At 45.6% G+C, this 23,119-nt stretch overlaps 1 protein-coding gene across 1 annotated transcript in view; it reads right to left on the bottom strand.

Moving 5' to 3' along the window:
- Positions 1-23,119, bottom strand: part of glt1d1 (glycosyltransferase 1 domain containing 1) — a 39,253-nt gene that overhangs the window by 13,223 nt on the left and 2,911 nt on the right. Inside the window, exons 2-8 of the mRNA XM_012832841.3 lie at positions 22,609-22,760; positions 20,477-20,582; positions 19,121-19,172; positions 17,254-17,290; positions 15,377-15,433; positions 2,551-2,649; positions 2,186-2,235 (exon numbers count right to left, since the gene is read on the bottom strand). Of these exons, the coding sequence (XP_012688295.2) occupies positions 2,186-2,235; positions 2,551-2,649; positions 15,377-15,433; positions 17,254-17,290; positions 19,121-19,172; positions 20,477-20,582; positions 22,609-22,760 (553 nt within the window). The remainder of the gene's footprint in view (positions 1-2,185; positions 2,236-2,550; positions 2,650-15,376; positions 15,434-17,253; positions 17,291-19,120; positions 19,173-20,476; positions 20,583-22,608; positions 22,761-23,119) is intronic.

Below are 23,119 nucleotides of genomic sequence, written 5' to 3'. Positions count from 1 at the left end.
CTTCATAACATGCACAAATCTGCTTGGCAATGGACAGGTCATTACTTTCTGACAAAGCGATCAATGTACAGGACTGGAAACAAATCAACAACAAAACTTGGCTTCGCGTTTGTCTCATATTCACACCACTTTATAAATGTCACAACATTTTTATTTTACACCCTAAACCGTAGGAGTCTGATGATGATGATTTTGACCATCAACAATGTCATTTAAAATAAATAGGACAGAAGGAAGGAGTGTTGAGAAATAATAATAAAAGAAATACTAACAGCATCTGAAACAGGTCTTACACATGCAACCACACTGATGGGGGGGGGGGGGCACTTGAAAAAAAAACACATGAGGTGTAGTTATAGTGTTGTATCATTTTTGTGACAATGTGACATCGTGCACTTCAACACATTATTGGAATACAATAACACAATTCCTCTTCTGAAACACATTTAATTCAAAGGGAATAACACACACCTAAAAATAAATCTAACACCTAAAATCCTATATATCAAGTCAGTCTGTGTGTGTGACCATCTCTCTTCTTAGATCTCACACACCAACGAGATCTCTAGTGTGCACCTCTTTGGGGGTAGCCTTAAGTAGCTTAATGAATCGTTAAGACTCTGTTAAACGAAGAAGCCAAGTAAAACTCTCCACACCCCCAGGGTCATAATTAGGGGTGGGAAAAAAATCGATTCTTTGATTTCTTTCGATTCTCTCTAGAACGATTCTGTCTCGATTCAGAAAAGTTCATAATCGATTTTTTTTTTTTTTACACATCCATTTTGTGTTGAAATGCAAGCTGCATCGATTATTGCATTGTTCATTGAAAGTCATAATTGTGACAAGGAAAAGCTTTTTCTCAAAAAAAAAAATAGAGAAGGTAATTCATCTGTTGATTTTCTTTAATTATCAAACACAAAGTAGGAAGTGATTTGAGACTCTGAGTTGCAAACTCAAATGTTTTAAAAATCGACATGCATCGATAATCGCTTTATCGGTTTATAATTGATAATCGATAATCGGTTTAGAATCGATAATCGGTTTGGAATCGAATCGTTGACCTCTGAATCGGAATCAAATCGATTCGTGAGGTGCAAAGAGATTCCCACCCCTAGTCATAATGGTGTCCTCCAATCAAGAAGTTGTAGATCTGTCCGTCTGAAGCTGAAATCAGACTGCAGAGGCTTCCTATATAATCCTATCACTGTGTGTTTACTGTAGTGATTTCAAAATGCCTGGAACACCTGTCCCTAGTTGCTGCGGAGCTACCCGGATCCGGATCAAACACACAGTCTGTTCCCAGTTATTCCTAAACATCACCTGTCCAATCTCTTCTCAATGTTCTGGTACAGGACTGAAATACAAGGAAAAGGTTAGAAATATGAAGTTTGAGTAACTGTTGTCCAATATAAGGATTTAGTCTACCACTGTTTAAAGTTACCATATACGTGTTTGGGTTGATTGACGGGTAAGAAATGTAGGCACAGGACACAAAAAGTACGCTTTTTTCATTTTCTGACGTATTTCGAAATAAAATCCACCCCACTCCCCCGTTAGCAAACACTCATAATTTAATCATCCCAATGCATACAAATAAATATACCCGACCCTCTGTACATATTTGGCTCTTAGCCACTGAGCCTTTAACTATTAATGGCTAACAGCCAGCCGAGGACAACGTCCCTCAATGGGACAACCAAACATGAGGTCCCACAGTGGGTGGTTGGGGAGAGGTGTGGTGGTATCGTAGGGCATCCTCTTCAGTCTTCAGTCTCTCCCTCCTCTGTCCCAGCCCCCGCCCCAACCCCTGGCTTAGGCAGCGGCACGGCTCCCGTCAGTCGGCCTTAATGTCGACTAATGGAACCTTCCAGGTCAGCAGAAGGCATGTTGCTGTCCGCGCTCATACTAGCACTCCAGGCGCTCAGGGAGCTTGGAAAGGGCAGCACAGTACGGCACAGCAGTGGCCTCAGGTCAGGCACAGAGTGTGTGACCTTATCAGAGGCCGCCTATGCCGGGTTTCCGAAGAGATAGCTCTCCAGTGTAATCCAATTAGACTCTCTCTCGCTCTTTTTCTCTTTCTTTCTCTCTCTCTCTCTCTACCCCTCTCTCTCTCTCTACCCCTCCCTCTCTCTCTCTCTCTCTCTCTCTCTCTCTCATCCTGACCCCAACTACTGATCTCATTTACCTTTGGTCCGATGATTATGAAGACCACCTGGGGATTGCTGGCATGCCATTCTGTTGATGTAAACAGGCAACCAAAAAGATCATTACGGGTTTATTTACAGATACAAAAAAATAAATACTCTTTTGAACACCTGTATATGTGTTTCTAGGGCACGATCAAGTATACACATTTTGTGCTAATCTTTTCAATGGGTGTGTTTCTGTCTTTCATAGAACTGCGGCGGAAGACCGTCTGCAACTGCGTGTAGTTACTGCTGAAAGAAAGTGTGTGATAGAGACGCTCATGTCTCAGTGGTTATGAGCGGGCACTGAGGGTCTATGCTAACTGTGAAATGAGTGTGTGTGTGTGTGTTGAGAGAGATGTACCTGAGAAAGCTTTGAGGAGGTAGAGTGGGTCCTTCACCCTCCGCAGGCCACACACCAGCAGAAACACACACAGATCGTCCACATGATCAGCCTCCACACCTGCAACACACACACACACACATTTCTCAGAAACGCATCCCCAGCTGGACGTGCCTAAAACGAATACCCTAGAGCAATATGCACGCTCACACACACACACACACACACACTTTAAGGACAAAAATGCATGTTCATTTCCACATTTCCCACACACACTGCACCTAAAATAACATAGGAGAACTGAAAAGATTAGATTATGACATCATGGCTAGTTTCATTCTTATGTCTTCATTCTTCTCGCTCGCTAGGCCACAAACCCAGATGTTTGATAGCTAGGAAGAGAGAAGCTGAACAATTCAATTAAATTCAGCAGAAAACAAATCTCTCCTATTTGAGATGCTGCAGAGGCCTGCACTAACTCATACAGAGAGGGCCTCCTGTCTCCTGGAGACGAGATAGACACGGGTCACTTCCTGTGAGGTTGAGTTGTGTGGCTGCCGGGTGCTAAAGAGTGCAGCATTAACCCCAGTGCCAAAAAAAAAAGCACAAATATCGTGCTTTTCCCTGCTCATCCTCTGCTCTCCTGCCCAATAATGCCCCCCTCCGGATTAGAGATAGAGCTGGCAGTGTAGAGTGGGCAGCTGTCCTGGGGGTCATTTGACTCTTACACCCCCTACACACACTGGCACTCTGGCTGAACCTGGACCATGTGATACACTATGGTGGGTCACTATGCTAAAAGCCTGGCAAACATCTGACAGTCCAATAACAACTACGGCTGTGCCCTTTGTACACACCTTGTGTTCACTTTTAGACTTTTGGCAATTAAAAAGAAAGGATCCATAGTATATTTTGGAAAGAAAAACAAAATGTTTGTATGTCTGTATGTAGAACACTTTTCTTAAAGTTAAGCTACAATTCTTGAAAGTAGGGTCACTTTACTGCTACCCCTTTTTGAGTACACCATCAGTCATCAGGTGCAACAAGAACTGGGCAGTCTCGGTGTGTCAAAGCACTGAGCGCACCCTCTCCAATAAGCCCTAAACGTTTCCGTGACTCTCCCGTGACCCCACGCATTCTCATGACCCCTCGTCGGCTGGGCCACATGTGATGTGGCGCTTAATGCGGACGCTAACCGTTTAACCGCAAAGCCCCTGGCAGATCATTTGCCTGCTCAGCCGCTCAGAGGGCAAAAGCTTTAGTGTGTGTGTATCCGTATGTGTGTGTGTGCTGGTGGTGGTGGGGGGGGGGGGGGGGAATAAACACTGTCTTTACACTCGGTGGTGAGATTGACTGGGGGGTCTGTGCTGTGCTAAAGGTCTGTATCTGATATGCAGGGGAGGGCAATGCGATTGAAAACAAACACAGTGGCTCGATTACCACTTCCATTGAAAGCCATTATTTTGATGGTAATATGCCGTATTGCCGTCATGTGGGAATAAGTGTTGTTAATGGGGCAAAGTCGGTCCGTCACACTACCCTTTTTTGACCCAGTAACAATGACAATCTTCTGCCATACTTCCAGTGGGAATACGAACCACAAGATTTACGTCTTCAAGACAGTCAAGAGAGAAGGGGACTTGGCCCCCTTTATTCACTACATTTGTATATCAGACTAAGCCCTTGGTGTCCCGTTATTTCGCTCAGGAAACGCCATTTAACATCATCCACAAGTGGAATTTGGTGTAATGACACTAGCAACTCTGGCCATGCTAACTAGCTCTAACTAGCTATCGACTAGTTCAAAATGTCTAGTTATTTAGTCATTTCGGCTAGTTCATCATGTCTAGTAGACATTATACTTCATAACCGAAACAGTGGACTTAATGCTGGATACATGGATAACCTTCAGTGATACGTGGATAACTTTCACCATATAAAGGTAAGATATCCAAGAAGTTTATTCTCATTAGGGTTTGTTTGGTTGGTCACTGGCAAAGTGTGCAGACACATGCAGCAGAGTTATTTTATTGCTAGGCTCCTAGACGTCTGTGGCTAACATCTGGATATTTGAGTCTCTGCTGTGAAGTGTGCAAGACTTGACGTTTTTTATGTGTTGCTCGCTATGTGGTTTGCTTTTAAATAAATGTAGCCTACACAGTTCAGCCCTGGACTTGAACCCGCACCTTCAGACACCGGAGGAGGGGGTGCAAATAATTACAACAAAATCCCTGGATTTGATATTTGTGGCTAGCACGTTTGTTATAGCTTCGAGGTTTTCTTACTGCAGAGTTCTGTATCCGCTGGCTGCTTGCTTTAAGCACGTTTTAACATGTTCATTTCAAAGCCCATACACAATCCCATTACGGGCCATGCTCATCGTAATAGCAGAGGCAAACAACGCAATAGGCCAGTGACAGGTAGGGTCATGTAAAATCCCATCCATGTCTCCGGCACTTTTCAAACCAAACTGACGGCCATGCTCACACACATATATACACAAGCAGAGTGCATTTATAGTTGAAAGGCGGCTCTTTTATGGAGCAGCTTGCTGCGGGGGCAAAAAGCTCACGGGAGGCCTTGAGAAGGGTTCGGAGAATCGGAGGCTGGGCCAGGCCAGGTCGGGCCGCGTGAGGGAAAGCCGGCGGATTAGGCGGTTGACCGAGAGTGGCGGTTTCTAGCAGGATCTGGCGGCGGGGGCCAATCCTTTGGAGGTCCTCACAGGACCTCAGTCTGGCCTCATCTGGCTTCCGTAGCGCTGACCTGCTTCATTACGCTAGCTTAGGGGCCTCTGTGAACATCTTACCCTTTCACTTCCTCTCTCTCTCTATCTCCCTCTCACCTATCTAAGGAGCTTCTGGGAACATCTACCTCCCATCCACCTTCTTATTCACTCCCACTCCCTCTCTCTCTCTTTAGAAGGTCTGTTCTCACATCTCCAATGGTTACAGGGCAAAAACGTGAGATGTGCCAGATGGCCTTCAAAGGCATTGTATGACTAATCAAACATTTACTTTAATTAGCATATTGCATTTGTTTATTAATGAATACATTTTTTTAATATTTCAACTTCCTTTAGCAATTCAGCGTGTCACAAACCGCAAAACTATGTAAATGTTGTGTCCTAGAGCTAGTCATTGAGGAAAAGACAACTGATGAAAGTAAATGGATAATTTGCAAAATGCCTGTAAATTAAGACATGAAGTGCATTTGATGTCAGCCAGAAATGTTAGTCTCCGGTTGTCAGTGGGACGAGCTGAAGGACACACACTGACACATGTGCAGTAGCAAGCATGACATGACATGACATGACATTTCCCCAAAGCTGTTCAAGGTAGGTTCCTCTGCATAGAAAAAAATGCCTAAATCATTTCACTTATATCCATGAGGTCCTCCATATACTTCATCAATATACTCCTGCAAACTCATGGAGGGCACAAGGCCTCTGCATTTGAACTATCTGGATATATGCAATAATAAAGTCAGCTGTTGAAAGGCTTCGGCTATTACATTTACATTTACATTTAGTCATTTAGCAGACGCTTTTGTCCAAAGCGACGTACAAGGGAGAGAATATTCAAGCTACGAGCAATAGAACCTGGTGTAACAATAAATAAATACTACTTTACATAAGAAATATAACAAAATGAAATAAAAAAGAAAGAAAGAAGTGCAGAAATGTAACTGCTGTAATTGCAAGTTACGCACTAGTCGAAGTGCCAGTTAGGACAGGAAGTGCTCTCTGAAGAGTTGGGTCTTCAAGAGCTTCTTAAAGGTAGAGAGGGACGCCCCTGCTCTGGTAGTGCATTTCCACAAGTACACACAGCACAGGCACTCATGGATGCAATGACACACACACACACACACACACACACACACACATGCAGTACATTAATACACAAAGATACATCTACAGATGCACACTTGCTGTATATATGCATGCAAAAATGAATATAAAAATATGATATAATTAAAAGTTAACAATTCTATTATATCCTGTTGTTATGTTCTGTTATATATGAGGTAGTTCATTCCACCAACGTGGAACTACAAATGAGAATAGTCTGGACTGCCGTACTTGCACAGACGGCACTGCCAAACGACGCTCACTAGAAGAGCGCAGCATCCTGGGTGTAACATTTGCCCTTACAAGAGCATTTAGGTAGGTATTCTAGTGGAACTGAGGGTGAGGGATGGCAGTCAAGAGCTTTGCTTCTGTAGCTCCTCTGTGCTGCCGGTTCCCCTGGTACAAAACAAGAGAGTTTTCACTGAGAGCTGAAAGTGAGACGTAATTGGCAGGGATTAAGGCGGGCATGGGCTGACGCGGCTGGACTTTAAGGCCACAAAACAACAGCAGCGCTGTCGAAAATAATAAGGTATGTTTGATGTCAGGTAATCCGGCTGAGGGTAAGTCAATAACGCACTGCTTAGGCTGACCCTAATCTGGGGTGGCGGTGGACTTTGTGACGTGGAGAACATCGGCCTGACAGATCCTAGGAAAGGTCAAAGGAAGGTGACCCCATCTGATCCAACCTAAATCAATCCGACCAGATCCAACCCAACTTCTGCTTTCCCATCGAACGGAGCGAGTTCAGTGTTTCAACAAACCTTTTCAAAATGGCCTCAGAATCACATTTATGTTCCTCAGCAGTTCAGTGAAAATATACCAGACTGATCTTAGCTTATTGGCTAACTCACCCTACCAGTTTGCTTTTACAGAACAGCACAAGAGATTTAGTGATTGTGGTTCAGTGTTTTCATGCTATATGAAAAGTAAAAGTGTAATGGATTATAATTAAGGTACACACACACACACACACACACACACACACACACACACACACATGTACACACATGTACACACATGTACACACACACACACACACACACACACACACACACACACACACACACACACACACACACACACACACACACACACACACACACACGTACACAGTTTGCTGCAGTGCTGCCAGGTGGGTTTATTCACTGTGTAACACATTTCCTTCTGTAGCCCCAGATAACAGATTGTAGCAAACATTGAGAGCTGGTGGGCCATGATGATGCTTGGAAATGACAGTATAGGAGAGCACCTGGATGCAGTCGTTAAAACCTCATGCAAGCAGCTCCGTCGAGACCGGGCTCCATGCCCCCTACTCCTGGCATCATGGCATCATGGCACCCTCGCTCACTTCTCTGCTTATATATATAGGAGGTGAGAATTGTCCGACCTCCAGAGAAGCCTATCCTGACACTTCTGCACTTCTTTAAAGGGGCACATGAAATATGCAACAACGCACATCTGCCTGCTCTCACTTTTCCTAATGGTGGATAAATTTAACACATGGATATTTTGGAAGCTGGAAATCCTGCCAGGTCATTATTTATTGATCTGCTCTGGCAGCAGCATGTCCGTGACAGTGCTCACACGGTGTGATTTTAGGGCAAGCTGTTTATGAATTCGAGGTTTTGTTCCTTTCTGACAAACCCTTGTCAAACCTAGATCAGTCAAGGTTAAGAGAAAGAAAGATCAATCAATGCACCACCTGCTAAAAATCACTGCTTGAGATGTATGTGATTCCTTAGACAGTGTGTTTAAAAAAATATATTTTCCTGTTCAGCAACAAAATGGAGAACAAAACCCCTGTAGTAAAACAGCACTTTATGGATGCGTCTCAGTGTCCGAGCCCAGAAAATACAACCACTGCAGTACTGCGCACACGCACACACACACACACACACACACACACACACACACACACACACACACACACACACACACACACACACACACCTGCCTCAGCCCTTGAACAGCTCTCTCCTGCCCCCAGAGGCCTAGGTGTCTCTGGTGATACATTACTGTTAAATTAAGCTGCGTTCCAGAGTTATACGGCAATCTGCGAAGGGAGTTTACAGCAACCATAAAGCAGGAGAAACTCAGAACCTCCCTCGGCTCCCATAACCAAACTCAGGGCCCTAATTTCGTTGAAATTAGTCGCAAAGTCTGCGACGCATGAACTAAAGCTATTAAGATTTAATAACTTGCCAAAATCATTTGGTTAATTTAATACCATGAGTAAGATCCTAACCGCAAACATAGGTGGGTCAGCGCAATGCTCCCACGCGCCAGACGATAGCTTTAGTTCATGCGCGACGGCCTTTGCTCGTTGCTTTACTCATGGCGCATCAATGAAACCAGGGCCCTCAGAGAACATGCAAGACTTTTCTAATATGTTTGTGAGCTTGTGCCGTTGTGAGGTGTCCTACTACTACAGCGATATGAAAAGGCTGGTAGGATGAGCTTGGCTGTGCTAAATGTCGGTACGCTGAAAGGCGGTGTTGCGTGTTTTCCCCTGTATGGTGTTAGTGACCTTTCTAGGCAGTCCATCCCTCCCTCCCTTACTGCTCTAGAGAGGGAGCCCATAAACGGAATTTGTTCCCCTGACCTGAAAATGTAATTTTCCCCCAATTATTCACCATCCCGCAATCTTCAAAATGTTTCCTCAACGACTCTCGAAAAAACCCTAGCTATTTCCCCTCTGAGATGTGAGGAAACGCTGAATAGATGTGTACAACTATCTGAGGTAATTGAGGGGTGAAAACAAATTAAATACTCTCATCCCCGTGAATCAGAAGAGAGGAAATAGGGCCAGGTTCACATCTCAGATGTGAGGAGGACGGAAGGAAGCAAAAAAAACACATTTGGATAGACACACACACACACACACACACACACGCACAAACACACACACACGCACACGCACAAGCACAAACACGCACACGCACACACAAGTGTTGCGTTGATGCCAGGTGAAAATGTTCAACGTGTAAGACATTTCCTCCTATTGGCCCAGAGAGCAGATAGTAGCAAATATTGAGAGCTGCTGGGCCATGACAGTGCTTAGAAATAACAGACTCGACAGTGTTGGAGTGGCCCAGGGGAAATATCTCACAAGCAATGAAACCAGGAACACACACACACACACACACACACACACACACACACACACACACACACACACACACACACACACACACACACACAGCTGTCAGCCTAGGTGGGGAAAACGCGGCAAAAGAACAAATAAAGGGGAGAGGTAGGCGGAAAAAAAAAGATCTCCTGAGGCAGGGAAGCGATTCATCTTTGCATGCTAGAAAAAAACACTTTGGACAAATCGTCTAGCTGTTGTGAAGCTGACATGAGCGAGTGAGCAAACGAAAGAAAAGAGAAAGAGAGAAAGGGAGAGTAAGGGAGAGAGAGAGATAGAGAGAGAGACGGAGAGAGTGAATAAGATAGAGAGACAGAGAGAGTGAATAAGAGAGAGCGAGAGAGAGGTAAAGAGAGAGAGAGAGAGAGAAAGAGAGAAGTGTTTGTTCTGAGCTTGTCTCTTCTGTCCCCCTGCTCCATTCCTGTAGCTTTGATCTGGAAGGGCACCATTGCTACACACGCACAGGCACAGGCACAGGCACAGGCACACGCACACACACACGCACGCACACACACACACGCGCTCACAGTGCTGCACCGCTGTTACACACCCTGTCAGACACTCGCTGCTCTGTTCATTTCCCCTCGCCATCAAAATGTCTGTTAGTGTGCAGATGTATGTATGTACGGAGGAGATGTGTGTGCCAACGCCTCAAGGGAAGAGAGGGAGAGAAAATCTCTCTCATTTAAAACCTCATAGACTAGGACCCTCTCACGCTGGAATGCTAATATTCAAAGGTAAACTAAGGATGCCTAAATGGATTTTTTAAACTACAGTCACACACACAAACAAACTTACATTCTAACCTAGACTGCAGAGAAAATAAAATGAAATAACTCCTTAAAATAAAAATAAAAAACTGGAAAGTTGGAAGACTGCAATGAGTTGTCTTCCATCTCTCCTCCTCAAACAGAGACTTGTGCGACTCAGACGAGTGCCTGACAGTTCAATTTAGATTATTCCCCCCTGAGGGCTTTTATCCGACTCCCATCAGACATCCTATTGTCAAAGTCGCTGCCTAAAAAAATCTTCTTCCAAAAAAATCCTTGTGAGAGCAGCAAATGCAATCAGTCGTCTGGCAAGCCGATGCTGCGTATCAGATAATTGAGCTTCTTGACACTGTCTCTCGTGAAATTAGGATGGCAACATGCATGACTGCTGATGTCTTCATAGCAGAACACAGCTTGGGAATATTAAATACATAACAGCCCCTAAAAAATAAATAAATAAATCCATACTGAGGTAAAATGACAGTACCCCTTTGTAATTTCTCTGGAAACTCCTTTTGATAGCCCCTAAGTGGTTAGTAGGCCCTAGAGAGAGAGGTTAGTGGTTGCATTAATAACTTCTTTTTGGGAATTGAAAATGCTGCAGGTGCACTTGTGTGAACTCTGGAACTACAAGTGTGGGGCTTTCATGCCCTCAAATAGCGACAATGTCCAATTTCACAGTTGACAGATGACAACAGTAGGTCATCAGCAGGACAAAAGCTACAGGCAAACCTTGAGATGAAGACAAAACAGGGTGAATTTCACTCTGTGGCGCTGAGAGCCTGTAATAACGAATGAATATGAGAGGTCCCCTTTGGCACTTAAGGACCTCTACATTTCCTTGAAGCAGCACTTCGAAATCAAAAATTATGTGTTTAGCCTTTTGCAAAACTGACTTCATGGTCGACCGGATCACGGCCGACTTTTGGAACAAAGTTATTAGACACGGGCAGATTTCCTCAGAATGCAGCTTTTTCCTTCGACTCAGCAGCTTTCTGAAAGCTTCTTCTGCATTTTATGAGTGTGTGTGTGTGTGTGTGTGTGTGTGTGTGTGTTTTTGATTGCTTGTCTCTGTTCCACGCTGCAACGTGACTGACAGACAGCCTTCTGGCAGTGTGGCAGAACTTTCCAGGGACCACCTGGCGTCACCTAGTCGTCTCTCACTAGGAGGCAGTCTACTCTGTGAATTCACCACCACCCCCCCCCCCCCCCCCCCACCCCCCGGGTGTACCAATCAACACACCACACCCACCCACACACACACACACACCCCCCTTCTCCTGCTCCACCTTCATCATCCCAGCCTCCAGCCCACTAAAGCTGGCTGGGCCCCCCAGGTCCACCCCCTTGCGTGCAGCAGAGGAAGCCCACCCACCCTGCCTGCCCACCCACCCGCCTGCCCACCTCCCCCCCTCTGTGCCGTTGGTGCCAGGCTGCCTCAGTGCCCTTCTTGCCTGCCCTCAGTCAGCAGGGTGCCCAGCAGGTGGGACAGGCACGAGCACGCCCACTGTGCCACTACCAGTGATCTTTCATCATGCCGCCGCTCAAAAGTACACACACACACACACACACACACACACACACACACACACACTCATACACGCATAAATCCTCTCACGCACACAACTGTCTGTACAGATATGTGAGTGTGTGCACACATACATGTCAGAGATCAAGGGAGGGAGAGAGAGAGAGAGAGGGAGAGAGAGAGAGAGAGAGAGAGAGAGAGAGAGAGGGAGAGGGAGAGGGAGAGAGGGAGAGGGAGAGAGAGAGAGAGGTTAGATTAGAAGGGAGGAATAGAAAGAGGAAGAGGGAGAAAAGAGACCTGGAGAGGAGAGGGTGACGGCTCAGTGAAAGTGGAGTTCAGAGGGCTTGTGTGCCGTGTGTTGCACATCCCAAAAGCCCTCTGTGTACACAGGAGTACACCAAGATAAAAGCCAAGAAGTAGACATTTTGTGACTGCTCTAGTTACAGTCTAGTCTGCCTTACTCATCTCATTGTTTGGGAACCATCTAGGTAGATGAAAACCCCCCTTACTTTCCACTGACATCCTGCCTTCTTCAACGCATCACTGACTCGGACTGACTCACACCAGCATGAATCATCAGCATGTTCCCTAAACAGGCCATTTTGCCTCACTAATGCCTCACTAATGAGCATTTGGAACATGTTCTAGTTCCTTGGTCACCAGTTTTGAAATGGCACACACTACCCGCTCTGGCTCTCGTGAGCACAGAAGGTCGAAATCAGACGGGAAGATGGCAAGCTCATTCAGGGGACGCAAAGGCAACATATGCTGCTTTTGACTTTTTCTCAACCGCACTTGTCTGTTTATATTCTTCGCGGGAAGGGAAACAAATGGTCACACTGCGACAAAAGAGAATATGCTTCAGCTTTCCGACAGTGCATGACTGCAGATGACCCTAATCAGCTTGGCCGATGACAAACTGCCCCCACACGCATCTGTGCACATTCCCATAATGAGAGTCCGAGACCGGGCCAGCGCTTGTGACAGATTTCCTGATGCTGCTGTCTTTCATGCTCATATGGCAAGAGACAGGCCACAAACAGAGCTGTCCAACTCAATCTTTGTCCAACGCCTCGGCCTGGGCTGGCAGGACCCAAGACAGCAGACAGATGAAATTCCCTTTTGGTATTGCAAACTATGCCTGAGTGAATGTGATTCATCCACAGTAGTGGTTCTGGTCCTGCTGTGCAGTGCTGTGCTGTGCTGTGCTGTGCTGTGCTGTGCGTTGTGTTGCGCTGCGTCGTGTTGTATTGTGTTGTACTGTGCTGTGTTCTCCATCTTCTCCTGCTCTGTATACCTGACTGGACTCGTAAGTGACACTCTTCCTTAGCGGAGCATGTTTCATTTAGCTAATCAAGAGCATTGCAATTACACTGGTTTTAATCAAGTTTCTGAACACCAAACCACACAACTTGGATATGAGGACAGGGTGACTCAGTGTCCAGGAAACAGGTAATGCGGTGAGCAGGTCACACATGTCAATCAGCAAGTTCCACGAAAGAGTATAATCCCGACACTTACGACAAAGCCACCCTGCCTGGTGGATTTCTCACACTGACAAAAAGGAATGATGACAGTTGAAAGCAGTTGAAAGCAGAGCCGTAATTACTACTTGTATACTCAAAGAGGAGGAGGAGGAGGAGGAGGGGAGAGAGAGAGAGAAAGAAAGAGAGAGAGAGATTTGGCTTGAGCGAAATATTACAGATCATCAGCAACACAAGCGGAGCACAGAGGCATGAAACGAGATAGAGACGGTTGAGAAGGGGATGGAGGGATGGAGAGAGAGGGCTGAGAGTGAGAGAGAGAGAGAGAAAGAAAGAGAGAGAATGAAGACACGGCACACACTTGGCTGCGTATGTTTGAAAGTAGGAAGCAACATCAGAGTGCAGTCAGAAGGGGCTGGTGGGCGGGCGGGCGAGCGAACAGAGCGTAAAAACGATTCCGTGATAAGAGGCAGTGACCCCCGCTGCCAAGCGGCACGCTATCGTAATGTCGAGCACGTCCGCGGAGCCTTCGTTTCCCTAAACAGCAGCCACGGGCGCCCGGCGAGCACAAGCAGCCCCGGCTCCTGGCAGGCAGCGTGGGACTGGTGCAGCCCCCGAGGCCAGTACACGGCCGAGGTGTGTGTGTGTGTGAGCCACACAGGCCTCTGACCCTCCCCCCCCCACACACACACCCACACAGAGCTGCATGTATTTTTTATGTCTGTGCGTCTGCAGGCCATTGGTGTGGTGGTAGGGTGGTTCTGGAACAGAAGGTGGGTGGGCGGGGGCGCCAGGGGAGGGTGTGGAGGGTGGGGGGGTGGGGACTGGAGAGCAGGATGATGATGCATGGAGGTGTGTGGGCAGGTCATTCATCAAAGCTCACTACCCTCCCTCTCGCTCTCACTTCTTCACACACACACAACACACACATTCACCTAAACCCCACCCCCCCCCTCCTGTTGGCGGATATGGCCTCGTCGCGCTCAATCCAGAGTGTGAAGGCCGCGGGGCAGCGGAGTGAAATGATGCCTTTCATTTAGCGAGCAGAGGAGACAGCGGGTGAGGCAATCAATGACCGGTCTGGCCACAGAATGAGGGATAGAGACAGAAGGGCGGGGGGGTGGGGGCGGGGGGCAGACAGAGAGAGAGAGAGAGAGAGAAAGAGAGAAATTTGGAACATGCGGTGAAAATCATTAACCAGTGCATTTGAATAGAAAGAAAAGGGGATAACATGGAGGAGTCCATCCATTTCGCTTTTTTCCAAAGTCACTTATGATACAGCGATCATCCATGTGAACTGAACCCGTGACCTTGGCCTGGTGAGCACTGTCTTCTTCTACAAGCTGCTCAACAGGAGTGGTGAAGGAATCCCAATGAGAGAAGAGGCAGAGCTCAGTGAGTGGAGGATGATGAAGTGGACGAGAGGGAACGAGAGGTGAGAGAATGGGAGGAGTATAAGAGGTGAATACAGACTAACAAGCGGAGAGAGAGGAAGAAAGAAAGAGAGATAGAGAGAGAGAAGGGGGGGAGGTGCCAGGCAGACAGGTTCTCACTGGCAGATTAATGCCATGCCTTACTGCCCTTTAGGGAGGACTGTACCAAAGCATTCATCACCAGATGCACTCAAATATAGACACCCTTACACACAGACACACACACACACTTTTTTCCCTCTACCTTTCTTTCTCTTTCTCTCTCTCTCTCTCATACACACACACACACAGAGCATAATAAGTGAGTGGCGTATCTGTACTCTCTCTACCTTGCTTTCTCTCTCTCTCTCTCGCTCCCTCACACACACACACACACATACACAGAACATAATAAGTGAGTGGCGTATCTGTACTCTCTTTACTTTGCTTTCTCTCTCTCACTCTCACTCTCACACACACACACACACACACACACACACACACACAGAGCATAATAAGTGAGTGGCGTATCTGTACTCTCTCTCACACACACACACATACACAGAACATAATAAGTGAGTGGTGTATCTGTAGCAAGAGGAGGGGTAATGAGGGCTGTGTGACGGCTCTGGCATGAAACACAGCAGGCCTGCGACTGTACCTGAGCTGCGTAAGAACCCCCTCCAGCTGAAGTCTGAGGCAGCCCGGGTCTCAATTCCTGTAACAGAGAGAGAGAGAGAGTGAGAGAAAGAGAGAGAAAGGGGGAAAAACAAAGACAGAACAGGTAAATAAGAGATGGGACAAAGAGCCAGCAACAGAGAGAGAGTGAGAGGCATAGCACTGATTGTATTTGTGCTGTATATAGCAGGTCGTGCTAATAAAGCAAAACAAACAGCGAGAGGGAGACACAGAAGGTGCAAGAGAGAGAGACTGCATTAGACAAGGGCATGTGCTCTCCTGAGGTGGTGATCACGGTTACACCTGTTGAGTGCCTATATGCCGAGTGAGCCAAAGTGAGCCCTTCTTAGCTCCTGTCTAACAGCACCTGCCAGGGTCACAGGCAGCAAAACAATTAGCATTCGCCCGCACCCCCGACTTCCTGGAAAGGTCACGCCCAACACCATCCGTCTTCCACCGAGCACACCCCAGAGCACCGCTGCCATGGCGATGTGCTTTGCATCTTTGCATCCCTCTATCTCTCTTCCTCTCCCTCTCTCTCTCTCCTCTCCCTTTCCCTTTCCCTCTCTCTCGCTCTCTCCCCTTCCCTCCTTCCATCATCTTCATCTCCTCTTCATCTCACTTCCTCTGTAATGACCTGCAATTAACCTTCATCATGGGGTGGCCCATCACACACTGCTGACCCAGGGCCATCCTAACACCATTCAGAGTAATTAAACCCTCTTTAAAGTGGACCTTTGGATTCAGTAAAGGGACAGCTGATTTAAGACTTACAGACAAGGCCATTAAAAGTAGCTACTTGTCCTCTGGGATGAGAAGCATAATGGACATGTGATTGTCGTCCTTTGTTCCGCATTGATGCTTTCACAATCACAATTTAGACCAATCGCTGACCAAAGTGGTACTGTTGTAAAACTGTGCAGGACAACACAAAAACAACACGCACGCACTCACAGCACTTCAAACAAAAGAGCACTCAAAGCACTTCACTTTTTAAATTACACATAAGTAAATAGCTCAAAAATGCTAATGGAACAGTGTACTTCCTGACAATTCTTGGCCTTTAGTTTTAGCGTTGTGTCTTCCCGTTGTTTAGCTTAAAAGGTAACCGTGCCTCGGATGATTGTCAGCTGTTGAGTGAGCACTGATTGGCCGCTCCCAAATTCTACAGTTCGGTGAAGTTGAAGGTGGAGGTGCACCCTGTCACCGCTCTCTCCGTCTCCGTCTCTATCTGTCTGTCTCTGTCGTCTCTGTCTCACTTACTGGGATACTAGAGACAGACAATGGCACTTGACACTCAAGCTCTTAAAAGGAGTCTCTCATTCTCTCTCTCTCACACACACACAGGCACAAACTCTCACACACACACACACACACAAACACTCTGTCTCTCTCTCTCACACACACACACACACACACACACACACACACACACACACACACACACACACACACACACACACACACACACACACACACACACACACACACACACACACACACACACACACACTCTTTCTTCCTATCCGTCACTCAGGCACCTTGCCTCTGCATTGCTGGCACAGTCTGGATAATCTGGCAGTGGACTGTGTGATGTCAAGAGAGCAGATGGCCCTGGTTTGACGGTAATATGCTCCCCATCATCGACAAGTGCCGGGGAGAGAGAGGAGAGGAGAGAAAAGAGAGACACAGAGAGAGAGATAGAGAGAAGGAGAGACAGGGATAGAAAGAGAGAGAAAAACAGAGAGGTAGAGAGAGAGTGAGAAGAGCAATGGAAGGATAGAGAGAGGAACATTTCCTCCATAGCTTGAGTGCTGGAGGCTCAGAGGCAGATGGTAAAACTGAAAACTGAATTCTCACCTTGTGGCTGGACACGGATTTTACTGCTCTCGGAGAGCTGTAATGAGCGACAGAGAGAGAGAGGGAGAGAGAGAGAGAGAGAATGAACAGAGAGAGAGGATGGGGGGGTCAAAAACACGAGAGAGGAGAGAAAAATAGAGAGTGATAGAGAGAAGAGGAGAGCAAAAGGGAGGGAGAAGAAAGAAACAGCATGAGAACAGCGAGAGGATAAAGACAAAGAGAAAGAACAGTTGGCAGTTAATGATCTCAAGACCTACACGAGCCTACGTGCCCCGCAGTGTTTCACTGAGCAGGGGTTGGAACAGGATCAGAAAGGGTTATCGCTGTACAAATGACAAGTGCGCATACAAGACTTTCATTACTGTGGAAAAGAAATACCAGTCATTTTAAACATTCTTGACTAGGCTTGTCTCCCGCTTAAAAGAATAAGAAAAGTGGGGGGGTGGAGGGAGACTTGAATAACATATGTATTGCAGAGGAACCTTTATTGGAAGCCTAATCTCATGAAGTCAATACTGGCAGAGAACAAAGAAATTAAAAAAAAAGAAAGTGTGGAATAAGAGATACAATAACAAAGGCAATATAATGGCAATATGTAAACGTCTGCAGGATCTGATGGGAGTCGTGCCAAGCAGAACATAAAAAGAAAATTGGCTTGATGTTATCAGCCACGCCACCACTTTTTTCTTTCTCTATGTGACCGTTTTTTTTCTTTCCTCTGCACGGCTTTGTGCAACCGCTTCTTCCCACGTCTCTCGTTCCCACTCTCTCTCCCTCTCTCACGGCGCTAAGCAGACCGCCAGCTCAGAGACACAGAGACAGAGATAGAGTCGTTCTCCTCCATCTGATGCCAACACCTTAGTGCAGGTGAGAAGGTGGGGGGGTGGAATTCTAATCTGAGAAGAAAATGTGGCAATATCACATTTCTTTAATGCAGCGTCTTTATGGTGTAGCAGCAGATGTCGAGGCTTCGGCGCCTTTTTTATTTATAGTTATGACGACACCCCCCCCCCCCCCCCCTTCATCTCTCTAATAATGCTCCATTAATTTCATTCTGCGATACCTTCTCCCATTGCCTTATCTGTAATAGGGAATTACATGCTAGTGGACACACCGGCCCGGCATGACGTTCACCTGAACAGAGAATCATACCGCATTTCACAAACACTAAACCCTTTTTTTATGGCCACGCAGAGAGAGCAGGAGGCACAGCGGGCAGAAAAAAAGACCACAGCTTGTGCTGATCGCACAACGGGAGTAAATCTGCCCAGCTTTATGATGCGGGGAGATAAGATCAGGGTAAGTTATGCCTCCATCCTGAGCCAGGTGGCAGTCAGGAGACGCTATATGCGTGGAAAACTACCGAGGCCTGCCCAAGGCCAGCACCACACAGCTAGTCAATTCAATACAGTAATGTCACTGCAACAGATGTGCACTCTGATTGTAATGAATTGGGGGATGTTTTTTTAGTGGTGGTTAGGAGAGGACTACTTCCACTGTCCTTAAAATGATTAATCCTGTTTGATCTGTGCCGCTGAGGGGAAAAATGTTTCATATTCCAAACAATATTTTTCATCTATTCATTCCTTTTTGTTGAAAAGGTTGATGTGAGGACTTCTTAAGAGAAGGTAGTAAAGGGTCAAAAACACACCAGTTTTCAGAGCACTGATTTTCATGTCATACAGGGAACCGACTCTAGGGGAAGCACTGATCCCTAAGATGACAGCCTCACATTTGAAACTGCACTGCAGTCATAAAGAGAGCATCTGTGTCAGGACTGTACATGAACTGCTTCATTCATCTCACACCTGTGCTTCCTTTGATCACATGTTATGTATGAATGAGGGGGTTCTGTGTAAATCCTCACCAAGAAGCTCTCCGCGTTCTCCTTCATCTGGGGTGTGAAGGCCACGGCGAACCTGCGGAGTTAAAAGGAAGCACTTAGAAGAAGAGTACATCTGCATCACCTGGAAATGTCACGAGCGCTGAGAAGATCTCCCTCCTCCTCCTCCTCCTCCTCTTCTACTTTACTTTTACAAAAAAAAAAAAATCAATAAGAGAAACTGATTCCTGAACAGATATGTTGGGTTGATGTGGTGAGTAAATGAAGAAAAGAAATCAAATAAAACTAAATAAATCAAAGATGGTGGACTAAGAGGCATAATGAAAAAAAAAGAAAATGTGAAGTAACAGTATGCAACTATTGGCTTTGAACTAATCAACTGGTTGCCAGTTGACCATAGAAACATGCTTCAAGAGGTGGATTCTACACCCCACTACCTTAAAAGCTTTTACACCCTACCCCTCTTCCCCCCTAGCCTCCTTCCCAAAATAATTAAGTATGTATCTCAAAGCTTTGCCTTTGCCATGCCTACACAACCTCCCTCAATATGCGGCAAATAAGAAGGGGGTGGTACAAGGGAGAGAAGGCTCCTCACACACACCGACACCTCGAAACGTAAAAAGAGACAGAGAGGTGATGAGGCTTATAATAAAAAAAAGAAGAAAGTAAGAAGAAAGAAAGACGTCAGGGGCATGTGTCTGTCTTAAGCTCTGCTCTTTCTTCTCTGAAATTAAAAAAAAGTTCAAGTAAAAAGAAGTGTGATTCTGAGAGTGCACAGGGCCAACAACTGGTTTGTGGAGTGTGTGTGTGTGTGTGTGTGTGTGTGTGTGTGTGAGGGGGGGCGCTGAGTGGAATGATCAAGAGCGTCTCCGTGGAGGCTTCCACAGCAGGGGGCCACTCGGGCTGCCGTGTTTGAAGTGCTGGGGGCCCGAGATTGCGTTGGCGCTCCTCGGAGGCAATTACCTCTTTTTAAAGTAACCCAGATACCCAGAAAGTGCTTGTGTGTGTGTTCACTTCGGTGGGAATCCACCCTCAGCCAGTAAGCTCCATGGATACACTTCCAGCCTCAGCCAGAAACCTCCATCAGCTGTGATGAAGATCCTACCTAACCAGGTATCGATAAGCCTCGTGAAGTCAGAATGGAGTGTGTGTGTGTGTGTGTGTGTGTATGTACAACATATTGCTTTAGGGTATTTGTTTTAGGCACGTTTAACTGGGGATGAGTTTGTGTGTGTTTGAGTATATTAAAAGAACAACTCAGTTGTCACACAATTTTCTGTAGAGGTAGAAAAACATCTCAAGGTATTCTCAAGATTTCAAGAGGCTTTCCCAGTCATTCCCATTGCCGTTGCCTGTTGTGTGAAAGACAGTTGACTTCACCTGGCTTTTTTCAGCACACGCTCCATCACCGCCCGCTTGCTCTCATCTTTCACATCTTCATTGACATCTGTCCCCCCAAAGACAATGCCGACGGGGACATGGATGTCTGTGTCCGCGGAGAAAAAAAATAAAGTTAGTTTTGGAGGGAAGAAAATGAAAAGAGAAATCCTGCACTCCGATACTTTTACACTTTTTCTCCCCTCTCTCTAAACTTGTCAAGTTTGAAATCCAGCTGACAGAGGAAATCCTTGAAGCATGAAACAGGATGTTTACACTTGGAATGGAAAGCAGTCATCCACATTTTCAATTCACAGAATGGGAGGGACAAAGATATATACTTTTTGTTTAAAAATAACTGAAGGGAGAAGGGGAACACTGAAAAAAGACAAATTTGAATAGATTTTGTATTGGCAGTAAATGTATCATAACTATATCTGTGATATTAACAATACAAAAAATCAAGTTTGTAACTTTACATGAATATATCCAGTTTTAAAGTTAGTGTGCATTTGTTCAAACATTGTGCAATTTTTTGCAAGATGTATTCACGTAATCCCAGCCAATCTTTTTAGGCACACCCACACAACAAACAATTATCTTGTTGTATTGACGCTGTTCCAATGTAAGTGCAAAGTGGGAGGACCACTTGGGTCATCTCCCCAATCACTGGGTGAAATAAGTATGTATACAGAGATATTTTAACTGGATACAATCAATGACACGCCGCAGATACAGAGCATAATCGGTCCATATCCGCAATATGAGAAATCTCGTGAATATCTGGTGGCATCCTGAGTCAAAACATGTGTTCTCTGTTGTGAAAGGCATTGAGTTACTTTCAGGTCCTTGAGAAGATTTCAGTGTTAGTAAAAGCATATGTTGTGGATATTCAGTTGTGCTTCAACACATGTAACTACACCACATCCTGGCAGCATCTGGAGATTGGTATCATGGTTAGATGCACCATTTCACTGTTGGCTTTCACCATGGAAATTGAGGTCATTATAATTGCATCTAAATGGGTTATTGTTGGAGGTGCAGGACGGCACCCGGTTAGCTCCTATCCGAGTTTACAAGGACGACATGACAACACTTACAACTGCTCCATGTACCCGTTGGCTGTCAGCCAAGTTGAATGACAGTCTGACATGGGCAAGGATGAAAGTGAAACCTAGCAGAGAGTATTTGTAGTGATGGTGAGGTGGTCCCTGTACAGTAGATAAACTGGTGAAGAGTTTAGGCAGGTGGTGCACTTCCACATTGAATGACCAAGAGCAGATTGAAGAGCTCAGAGAATTCATTGTTAAGGCTATCAATATCACTTATAATACATTATTGCCTGGTAAATTGAAATTGTGGTGCTTGCAGTTTTGACTTTTGCCATGCAAGTGGCCTTTGAAGTGAACTCAGAAGTTGCTATTTCAGTGGTGGAGACATTTGAGAGAATCATGAATAAGGCAGCTAGGAAATAAGTTGGTGTGCCACATTGACTAAGTACTGTAGCATTGTATGGAAAGGGAATTTTAAAGTTACCAATGGCCAGTTTGGTAGAGAAGTTTAAATGTGCCTGGAAATGGCTTTGTCAAAGTCTAGGATCCAGCAGTCAATAACTCTTCTCCAATAGTGAAAACAGATATCTATTTATAGTTAAAATGGTATGACATCCAAGTTCCAATGCAGCTTTAGTGGAAAAATGAATGATTGCACACCTCAAACTCATGTTTATGAGTTGATTGTCACATATAAGGCCTGTTAAACAAAGCTTTCTTATCTAGCTTATCTACCTTATCTGCTTCCTTATCTCTCTCCAGTGATCAGAGTGAAAAAGATGAAAAGTTGGAAAGTGATGTAGCCAAGCTGTTGGAGTTCTGCAAATCCACAAATAGGGGATATCACAAACAGTACAGAAAGCACCATATTCAAAAAGGCCGGTCATGGTGTGGATGATTTAAAGATGTCTTTCCCCCCAATAAAAGATGATGTGCAAAAAAAAGCAATGACAATATGTACAAAACAGTATTTTGTCTTTGTCTAAATTGAAATGTATTGCAATAATAAATACCTTATACAAATGTGTGTGTGTGTGTGTGTGTGTGTGTGTGTGTGTGTGTGTGTGTGTTGTGAGTATTCACCAAGAAGAAATCGGCCTCCTTTGTAAAGATGAATGGCAAGGGCCGCTTCGAACTGGGGGTCCTGCATCGCTAGGTCGGTCACATCTGATCGGTCTTTGATGTCCGCAGAGTTGTGGAGAATGCACGTGTGTCCCGCTGCTTCGATGTGACTCCTGGAACACACATTTGCCGTGACTGCTGTGCTAATACTGAGAGCTATACTACTGAGGGAGGTTAACCTACTCCAATTCAACTTCAATTGACCAAAGGCTCATGCACCACTTTTTGAATGATAATTCATGGCTATGGAGTTCAAACAAATCTTAACACCATGGCGCCCAAAAAGGCCAGGGCAGTTTTCCTGTTGTAGGTTAGGCTATGTTCTCTTGCCTATTTTGTCCTACATCTTGTCCATATATAATATTGATATGACAAGACATTTACAATAGTCTATTGTCTTCATCTAGTATCTGAAAAAAATTAGGATAATGCAGGCTAATTATATAGTGTACACATGGGCTATAGTTTTGAA

Source organism: Clupea harengus, chromosome 7, assembly GCF_900700415.2.
Source record: "Clupea harengus chromosome 7, Ch_v2.0.2, whole genome shotgun sequence".
Taxonomy (NCBI): domain Eukaryota; kingdom Metazoa; phylum Chordata; class Actinopteri; order Clupeiformes; family Clupeidae; genus Clupea; species Clupea harengus.
This window is presented reverse-complemented; position numbering and strand designations above follow the sequence as displayed.